The 10,511-nt window shown below is 51.3% G+C and overlaps 1 protein-coding gene across 4 annotated transcripts in view; it reads right to left on the bottom strand.

Moving 5' to 3' along the window:
- Window positions 1-430: 430 nt before the first annotated feature.
- The window catches only part of OLFML2B (olfactomedin like 2B), a 35,813-nt gene continuing 25,732 nt past the window's right edge, over window positions 431-10,511 (bottom strand). For 3 of the 4 annotated variants that reach the window (XM_012928147.3, XM_004589117.4, XM_058678040.1), the window contains 2 exons: window positions 1,823-1,999; window positions 431-1,186 (listed from right to left, as the gene is read on the bottom strand). In XM_012928147.3, the coding sequence (XP_012783601.2) occupies window positions 585-1,186; window positions 1,823-1,999 (779 nt within the window). In that variant the 3' untranslated portion in view covers window positions 431-584. Of the gene's footprint in view, window positions 1,187-1,818; window positions 2,000-10,511 lie in introns of all 4 variants that reach the window. The other variant, XM_058678041.1, reaches the window with a different exon arrangement.

Raw genomic sequence — 10,511 nt, 5'->3', positions numbered from 1 at the left:
TGGCACACTACCAAACCTGTTTCCTTCTGGGAGAAGGACTGAACATTGGGCCTGACACATTGTGGTCAACGAAAATGCACTGATGGCTGATGTTTAAATTTCTTTATTAAAAAAAAAAAAAAAGAGGCTTTTTTTTCTGGGTTTTTCAAACTTCTCCAATAGAGAAACTTCCCTCCCCGCCATGCGGTACTCCTTTCTGGCTCCCTGCATTGCCACTCCTGGCACTGTGCACCTGCAGGACCCCAGGGGAAGACACTTTTCCAACAGTGACCTTGCGGAGAGTCGGAGGGCTTGGGGGCCGGAAGAAAGGTGATCCCTGGTCAAGAGGAGAAGTTCATCTGCACAAAAATAGAACCTGTGGAGGATGAGACCAGCACATACACGCGTGGGTTGATCTACAACCCACGTTAAAAAAAATAGACCCCGAGTGTCATTTTACATTTGTTAATATTATACAAAATAATATATATTTTGAAACAGTACAGACCCATCACACACAGACGTATCACACACACGCATACACACGCACGCACACACAAGGTGCAATCGGCCCCTCTGCGTTTGTGTTGCCAGGGACAATGGTGTCAGTAGGCGAAGATGACATGGTAGGTGACCTGGTGGCCATTGTCCCAGGCATACAGCAGGCGGTCCTTGGGGTTGTAGTCCACCTGGGTCGTGTAGGAATACTCATTCTCAAACAGCAGCCTGGGGACGATCTGCGTGTTGGTGTGGGTGTCAAAGGCATAGGAGATGTTGGCGTTGCGCTGGTTATAGCTGTCCACCGCATACAGCACCCCACAAATGACAAAGCAGTTGCCATAGAAGTTCCGCCGCAGCCCCGTGCGCCACGTGGTCTCCTTCTGCGTGCTTAGGTCCACAGCGTTGAGCTTGCTGAGGACAATGACCTCCTGGCTGAAGCCCTCATCATCCAGTGCTGGGTAGATGAGCCACAGACCATTCTCATCCACAGCAAAGTCTACATCCGAGTGGCCCTGCCACCGCCAGGGGGTAGCCTCCTCGTAGGCCACGTCATGCAACATGGCCCAGGCAGCCACGTAACGCTGCTTCAGGTCGTACTTGATGATGTTGCGGGTGAAGGCCCGATTGTAGTAGAAGGCCCCGTTGTACACCACATGGCCAGTGCCGATCCAGCTGTATGGGAGTTTGTAGGAGTTGCTCCAGCGACCTGTGGGCAGTGAGCAGACAGGAGGCTTCAGGATAAGGCAACAAGCAACCGTCCACATGGGGGTAAGGAGACCAGGGTTTACGTCTTGGCTCTGCTTAATGTTACACAGCAAATTGCCCATCCTTCCTGCACCTCAGCACTCTCACCCATTACAAACAAAAGAAAAAGCCCCAGGTGGGCATTCGGCACGGTGGTTAAAGTGCTGCTTGGCATACCCACATCCCATATCAGACTGTCTGGTTAATCTGTTTCCCATCCAGCTTCCTACTTGTTTACATGCGAGGAGGCAACAGGGATGCCTCAAGTGCTTCGGTTCCTGCCACCAGGTAGAATACCTGGATTGAGTTCTAAGCTCCTGGCCCAGGCCTGGCTTTTGGGGGCATTTGGAGAGTAAATCTGCTGATGGAAGATCTCTCTCTGTCTTCTGCACAGAAAAAAAGAAAAGAAGTAAATAAAAATGGAAAGTAAATAACAAAGCCCACTTGCCTCACTGAGCTATTTCAAGTAGCGAGGGTGCTAATATATGAATGTGATGTGTAAGTTGCCAAGAGTTACCTACCATCACCACCCAGACGGGGGGGTGGACTTGATGAAGTCAGAGGACAGTGGGGAAGGGAAGAGGCCACCTGAACTGACCTTGTTTGAAGTTCTCCAGGTTCCGAAACTCCACCAGGGTGTTGCCATAGTAATAGTTGGTCACATAAATCCGATCATCCTTGGCCAGGGGGTCCTTCATCCAGGCCCCCTCGTTCCGTCCATACGTGTTCTGGGTTGTGGGCCCTGTGATTGTAGAAAGGGTGTCCTTGCACCTTCCTGGTGAGGGAGAGGTAGACAAGTTGTGAAGAGGTTTGCTGGTGCCATCCCCCGACAAGTGCTGAACTGACTCATCCCCACCTCAGTTGGTTGGAACAGCCCTGCACACCCTGTCCCACGTATTTTCCAGCACTGTCTCCACCTTTCACCCCTACAGAGTCATTCACTGTCCCTAGTCTGGGCTGTCTTCATGTGCCCCATGCTTCGCTCCATTGTTTTCAGACTTCTCCATCCTACTCCTCAAGACCCTCAAATCCGAAGTCTTGTTCTGACACCACCGCCTCCCCCAGAAAGCCACCCTGTCCTTCTGGTCCATTCTATCCTGCTCCATGGTGCCCTGCATATCCTCTCTTATGGGAGCCATCACCAGGGTGTGTATGCATCTCTCTCCTCTCTCCATGCCTACCCCTAACCAGGGCATAAGCACCCAAGGGGGCAGAGGCTATAGCTTCTCCTCGGTGTGCCTGGCATGTCATGGCTACCAGCAGATGGTCTGATGTTGGGGCTGTGTGCACAGCAGCCTAAAAGATGTGCTGTGCTAGGTGAGACCAGGCACCAGCTGCAGAGTTCCAGGCTGTTGCAGAAACCATGACTGAGACCCACCTGCCAGCCTGAGACCATTCTCTGCCATTACTGAGAGCAGGATGCCAGGCCCCCCTGCTGAAGGGTAGAAGGAACAGGGTATGAGGTTCCCATGTAAGGACCTCACTCTATCTCACTAGGGCATAGGAACCCAATAATCAGCCCTCCTGAGTGGTTCCCTGGAGTGGCCTGGTACCCAGACCAGGTCCTAAAGGGCACTTGAATCACATCAGGTTCTAGACTAAGCTTCAAGCCTACAAGGCTTCCATGAGATATTATTCCTGGCAACGGCCTTGAGTGATTCTAAAGTCACACATAACTGCTCACTAGTAGGCTGCAGAGGAGACACAAGGAAGTCCATGGAACAAGAACAGAAAGCCACGTGGATCCTGCCCTCTCAGCTTCCTCAAATGCACCTGCCATCAAGACTGGCAGCACAGAGGGCAGCAGAGACAAGACCTGTCCATGACACTCAGAACAAAAGCAATGAGGACGTATGGTTCAGATTCAGGGCTCTACATTCCAGGCCTACTCCACTTCTAAGAGGATCCTATCTCTGCTGTGTACTATACCGCCCCTAAGAAAGGAGCCCAAACACACAGTTGGCATGACAGGGGCAGGCAGCTGCACCCACGGCTCCAGTTCTGGGGTAAGCTGGAGTGGACGTGGCATTAGCCCTGGTTTGCAGATGGGTCCCGTAGCTGGGTGCAGTTGTCCAGGTTTAGGCGGCTCAGTGTAGGGCTTACAAGTTCTAGTGTGACAAAGTGGAGAAGTGATGCCGTCTCTGGGAAACAAACAACAGAATCTCCTCCCCACCACCCCAACTGAGCTCATCTGTTCAGAGCAATAAATTAGTGGAGTTTCTGAGCCCTGGCAGCAGAGATCTGATGGGAAGTATCTCATTCCCTGGCGCAGAATGGGGCAGTGGCTGCCAGCAAAGGAGCCACACCTCATGCCCTGAGTCTGGGAGGCAGGCCCTCACATGCCATTCCTAGGGAGGGGCAGCTAGGTGCCCCCTTCCCCTGGCAAGGCCCAAAAGCACAACAGCTCTATGTCTTAAGGTCAGCCAAAGCCCATGCCCCAAGCACCATAAACGGCCAAGTGAGGGCAACAGCTGCTGGGGTTGCCACAGCCTTGCCACCTCTCAGACCAAACATAAGAAATTCTCCAAAGCTCCCCCGATCTTTGATGGCCTGTGCTGCTCCAGGAAAGCACCCTCTCCCCCACCTAATCCCACCTCTGCGATGCAGGTTCGTAATATGGGGCTGGAGAAGGGCCCCAGCTGAAAGTCAGAGGCCTGGCCTTGACGGGGCTTGGCCCTGCCACTGACCCCACAGTCTGGGTGGTCTCCATTATATGAGAGAGGCTTCATTTACCTCTGCAAACAAGTAGAATTCATGCTCTGCCTACCTCACAAGGGTGCCCGATGCAGAACCTGCTCTGGGCACAGCATGGCATTGTAGACTGAACAACAGCCTCCAAGGAGATCCAGGTCCTAATCCCAGCACTTGTAAGTGTGACCTTATATGGCAAAAGGCAGTTTGCTGATGGGATTTAGGCAAGTGTCTTGAAATGAGGAGATGGTTTTAGATGATCTGAGTGAGCCCTGAGTGCAGCCACAAATTTCCTTGTAATGGGGAGGGGAGGTGATTATCCAGTCACAGACGAGGAAGAGGCCATGTGACGCGTGGATACGGAGACTGACATGAGTGGCCACGTGCCAAGGAGTGCTGGCAGCACCCAGAAGCCGGAAAATGAAGTATTCCATTCTGGAGCCTCTGGAAAGAAGCACACCTCTGACACTTTGAGTGTTAGCCCTGGGAGACACCTCTGGGTGCTTGTGGCCTAGGAAACTGATACAGAAGGAGTCAGCTTCTCAGCCCCTGGAGAGCCCCTGCTTGCACAGCCTGGCGGTCCTGACACCTGGGCTTTCTGGCCAGATCCTGGCCAGCTCCACGCAGGCTGCACAGCTCAGGCATGGGCAGCAAGACACATGCCTGTGATATCAGAACACCTGAGGACAGGATCAAGGCACAAGGTCAGGAAGCCTTGAGGCCAGAAGGTCACCACACAGGGAGGAGGCGCTCCCAGCCTTGGCAGCCAGGGGCAGCTGTGAGGCGGGGCCACTGCGAGGCGGGGCCACTGCGTGCTCACTCCTCCTCCTCCTCGGTGGAATGTCAGATGGTGAGGGACGAGGACTGTTCAGAGGGCCTGCTCCTCCAGCCTCCCCAGAGCACACTGCCCAACATGAAAGCAATGGAACCAGCTTATGTCCACCAAGCACTGCCCAGGAATCAGCTTATCTAATCATCGGTGGTCCTGGAACCAGCTGACCCTGCTTCAAAGGGTACCAGAAACACAAACGGCACCCTAAAAGAAGAAATCTACAAACCAGAACCTCTCCTGCCCTCCGAGCCCCCTTATAAGGCACACACTTGATCTCACCCACAAAAGATGCTCCCCAACTCCTCCTGATTGTTTCCTGGAATGCCTGGCATCAGCCAGTGGGAATGTTCTCGCCCCTTTTCTTCTGGTTAAGGAAGTTTCTCTGTGGGCCAGCTTGGCACCGCCCCTCCCCAGCCTTCCTCCCCTCGGGGGCAGATTCCACTCCCTGACCCCCATCTCCCCACTTATCCTTCCCCAGCTCTTGGGTTGGTTTCTCCTCTATGCTGTTGCCTCACTACTCTTTCCAATCAGCTCCCCTCTCAGCCCCTCTCCCTTCTTTTGCTGATGACTCTAGTTCAGATCTTGGTTCTAGGCATGCTGTGCTTGTTTCCTGGGTGTCTCCTGGGTTATCAACTTAACATTTGCTTCTCTTGTACTTCCTGTCTAGAGGAGGGCACGGCACACCACCCATCTGCCATGTCAGAACCTGGGCTATCTGTGACATCTCTTCCCTCCCCCATATTCCAGTTGGCTATTGGCTCTCATCTGTCGGTTTCCACCTCTTCACCCTTTGGCCCTTCCTCTGCACCTCTGCGCTCCTTGCCTGGATCACTTCAATTCTGTCAGTTGGTCTCTTGGCTCCTCTTGGCCCTCTTCTAACCTGTCCTGCTGTCCACTTGTCCTCAAGCTGCTTTTCCCAACATGACCTCTGTGTACACTCTCCCTGATGGAGCGTCTCCAGCCACCGTGGGAAGTCCCGAGTCCCTGTCCCAGTACAGCAGCCCCTTTTGCAAGGTCATCCTCACATCTCACCCTCTGCCTGCCTGAATGCCCCCAGGGCTGGGCAGGCTGAGGTTCAGACAGTGAGCGGCCACAGAAGAGGCGGCCAGCTGGCAGAGCAGTGGGCTAGAAGGCTCTCACATTCAGGAACATGAAATCACCTCTTGGGGTGAACTAGGCCCCTGGGTTGCCAGCTTAGGATGTCTCAGGCCCATGCAACAGCTGGCATTCCTCAGGGTGCTAGGGCCAGGGCTGGCTTTTTGGCTGTCTGACCTATGCAGTCAGATAACACTCTTGGTTTTATACTTCCCTGTTACCACCTTGCCTTAAGAATTTTACCCTTGAACTTGTGCTTTAAAATAAAGATCACACATTCTGTATTTGCAGATTCAACCAACCATGGATTCAAAGTATTTGAAAAAAATCTCTCATGTACTGAACAGGTACAGACTTTTTTCTTGGCATTATTCCACAATTAATATAGTATAGTCACTATTCAGATAGCCTTTACAATGTACTAGCCATTATAATAACCTAGGAACGAAGGATGGGCGTGGGTTATATTCAAGTAGTATGAGCTCCTATATAAGAGATGAGTCTGAAGATTTCAGTATCTAAGAGGAGTCGGAAACAGTCTGGTGGATACTGAGGGACAACTACATTTGTGGTTAAAACGAACACTGCAAAATATAAAGACGAATGTAAAATTTATGCTAGTATTTGAGTTTTTGATATTTCTTTGCCAACAGCATAAAATGCCAAATAAAACCACTACAAGGAGAGAAATGCATGCATGTACACACACACACACACACACACACATACACACACATAGCCTTATATTCACTGCCTTTACTGTCACTAGTTCCTTGCTTTTCAAACATGGGGGTTCCGTGCTTTCACTTTGCACCAAGCCATACGTATGACATGGTTAGACTTGACCATGCTATTGCATATCTGGTGTCTTGTTGATGCCATTCCTTCTCCCTGCAATGCCACCCTCCTTCTTTGCCTTGGCCATTCAAGGTAGCTGGTCTGTCGGTCTCTTCCCTGGGCTTCCTCTGTGAGCCGTAGCACTTCCTCCAGCCCAAGTCCCATGACAACCTGGACTGGAGTCACGTTTCTAGATCAGTTCACCAATTACCCACTGCACTCACGCATCACTCACCCTTGAACCCTATCTATCATTTCAGAATTAACTCTCAATTTATTCCCTTCATCAGCAGGGCCTCGCTCCCTATCTTGAGGTGCCTGACTCCCTCCTATACCCAACTTTGGGCCAGAACTTCTGCTTTCCATTCTCCTATCCACCCTGGCTCTCACTGTTGGCGCCACGTGGAAGGGGTCTTCTCTGTTCTGTGGGCCTGATGAGCTCAGGACCACTTATAAGAATGAAGTCTCCCAGCAGGTCTGGTGATGCTGCTACTGGATCACATGCACCTGTCACCTTCCATGTCTCCCATGTGCTCCGCCACTTGAACCAGCCGCTGCTCCCTGCATGACTGGTCGCTCTAGGGAAGCGACTCCATCTCATTCACTTCTGTCTATACCCGTGGCGAAACCTTTAGTCCCCCCGACTGACAAAGAGCAGCTCCACTTTACATTTTTCTTTCTAGTGCTATTTGTGTTACAAGTGATGTTCCCAGTGGCTTGAGGTTAGATAGTTCCCAGAGGCTTAGATAGTTCAACAGAGAGGCTGGGTCCAGGGGGTGTGCTGTCCAGTGACTCGAGGAAGAGCCTCGGCACTGCGGAGGCACCAGAAGGTGCCGCCCCAGCTTTCGTCAGCATCTGCCTCCTGGGGCTGCTCCCACAGCAGCCTCTCTGACACAAGGCCGACCCTGACACAAACCATGACCCTGGACATGGTGAAAGGTCGTGTGCTTTGTGGGGGCGACATTCTTCACAGATCATGATATTTCCTAGACTCAAATATTAAGACAAGCTCTCTCTGGCATCATCATAGGCTGACTGTCCTCTTTGACTGCCCTTCCCTAGCCCTGAGCCACTCCTCGGCAGCCCCTTCTAATAAACACACCAGGAAGTCTGGCAGCCCTGGCCTTGGCCAGCAGTACGGCCATGGTTTTTCTTCTGCACCAGCAGTGCTGGGCTCCCAGAGCTGGGGAAGTGGGCACAGGGGTGTGGCACCCGAGAGTGCCACCCTCTCCTATGCCCCAGTGCCCACCCATCATGGTGTCATCCTCTCCCGGTCAGTCCTCCAGCTCTACGACAGCCACATGCTCACTTGTGCCGCCAACAATGGTTTCCAAGTCATTCCAAGTCATTCATTTGGGGGAATTTTTTTGAGAATTCTATGACTCCTCCAAGAGGAAGACATCATAAAGTATCACAAAGTCAGATTTGAGAATAAGATGGGACAAGATGTTCCTTCTAAACAAGGGTGCGTGTAAAGCCACATCTTAAATTGATCAAAAATCAAAATAGCCAGATAATTCAAAATGGCAAACAGCCCTTCCCTGGTAGCCAATGGCCTGAGTGTGTTTCATCCAAATGCGTTTTTCTAATTTAATTTTTTTTTTTACTCTGCTCATGACTGGGAGACGTCAACACCTCACGTGAGACATGACTGCTATGTGCAGGATGTCAAGAGGTCCAGCGAGAAGGTTCCAGGAAGGGAATCCACTCACCCAACAGCAGCCAGAGGCAAGGGATTAGAAGTGCTGTCTAGAGGGGCTGGTGTTGTGGCACAGCCAGTAAGACCATCACATGCAATGCTGGCATCCCATGTGGGCACTGCTCAAGTCTCAGCTGCTCACTCACTTTGACCTAGCTCCCAGTCAATGGTTTAGGTAAGCAACAGAAGCTGGTGCAAGTGCTTGTGTCCCTGCTCCCAGCAAAGAGACCCGGAAGATGTGGCTGCTCCTGGCTTTAGATAAACCCAGCTTCAGCCATTGTGGCCATCTGGGGAGTGAACCATTGGATGGAAGGTCTCTGTCCCTCCCTCTCTAACTTTGCCTTTCAAATAAACAATTTAAAAAAAAAAAGATTCCTGGAAACAAACTCACATCACCTGCCTCATCAAATCTTTCTTCCCTGGGCCACCTCCTGTGTCACCTCTAGATATCCGGAGAAAACACAGCCTCTAAGTTTTGCCTGCAGTAGATACACAAAGCAAGAATTTCAGACTTTCTGAAAAACTCTACAGACTGTCACCCCCCTTTTAAAATTTTTATTCATTTTTATTGAAAAGGCAGATTTTACAGAGAAGGATTTTCCATCCACTGGTTCACTCCCCAAATGGCCACAATGGTCAGAGCTCAACTGATTAAAGCCAGGAACCTCTATGGTCATCTGCAGTCAGGTACCTCCATGGGTGCAGGGTCCCAAGAACTTGGGCTATCTTCCACCACTTTCCTAGGCCATAAGCAGCAAGCTGGATGGTCAGTTGAACAGCTAGGACATGAAACAGTGCCCACATGGGATACCAGTGCTCACAGTCAGAAGATTGGCCAGTTGAGCCACAGCGCCAGTCTCATACAGGCTGGCCTTTAAGCAAACCTTACGTCCTCTGTGCCATGATGTTTTCTACCTCACTGTACTATTGGACAACAGCAGAAGACATGCCTATATCACTCAGCTCCTGCTACCAGCTGACCAGCTGCCAGAACACAGGGTGTTGGAGGCACACAGAGCCCTGAGAAGCCCAGAAAGGTACATGCCACATCAGAAGAGATGGCTGAGGTAAAACTCCAGGGAGGCAGGTGGAGAGGGGAGTGGGACTCAGCTGGAGGTGGGTTGTGGAGATGGCAGAGAACTCGATACTTGGCTAGCAAGAGACTCCCCGGCTGGCCAACACCATCCCCCAAAGTCACCACAAGCTGGCATGTCCTACTTGCAGCCTCTCTCCACTGTTGGTGGTCCAGCCAGCTGTAGAGAGGTAATGAGGGCAGGTTTCCAAATCTCCCAGCCAGCCTCTTTCTCCCACCCAAGAATGGCAGTGAGCTGGAGAGTATAGGTATTACACAATTTCAAAGCCTGGATTTTCTGTGCAGCGAGGATCAGCCTTCTGTGGCAAGGAAAATACTCTCACCTCTTCTCACCCCAACCTCTGTGACCCTAGGTTTGCTCTCCTGCTCAGCAGAACCCAGGCCAGGAAAATCCTGAGATTTTGCCCTGAAGCTCATTTTTACTGACAATGTCTCTGTTCCCAAATTGCCATTATTCTGGACTTTTTGCTTTGTTTCTCTCTCTCTCTCTCCCCCTCTGTGCGTGTGTGTGTGTGTGTGTGCCCCCAATAGGACTCTCTTGCTATTCTGTGGCCCAGCAGACCTCCTGCAGAACATTGCAGACTATCACGGAAGAATTGGGTCCTTTGCAAACCTCAGACTTCACCTGGGACCAGAGAAAAGCAGGGATTGACCAAGGTCCTGTAGCTAACCACTCCAAGATGAGACCCCAGTAGATGCCCCTTGGCCTACCTCCTCTCTGGCAGTAGCTGGAACCTTATTTTAGGAGGAGTTGGGAAAGAGGCTTCCAAAAGAATGGGGACTGGGAAGAAGGAGAGGACAGTTCCCACCAGGTCTTCTGTCAGATGAGTTTTAGTTTTCAGAAAGTATTTTGATGCTCTCTCTGCTTTTGTAATACAACTTGTTTCTTTAGACCCAACAGTCTGATGAGAAAACTCCTACTCATCTTTCAAACCCCAACTCAGTGAACCTTCATCAGAGTACTTGGCATGTGACACAATACTACTGCCACTGCCCCTCAAGTCTAGGACTCATGAGAGATTGTGCTGGCTCCCACTCTG

Source organism: Ochotona princeps, chromosome 20 (assembly GCF_030435755.1).
Source record: "Ochotona princeps isolate mOchPri1 chromosome 20, mOchPri1.hap1, whole genome shotgun sequence".
Classification (NCBI taxonomy): Eukaryota; Metazoa; Chordata; class Mammalia; order Lagomorpha; family Ochotonidae; genus Ochotona; species Ochotona princeps.
This window is presented reverse-complemented; position numbering and strand designations above follow the sequence as displayed.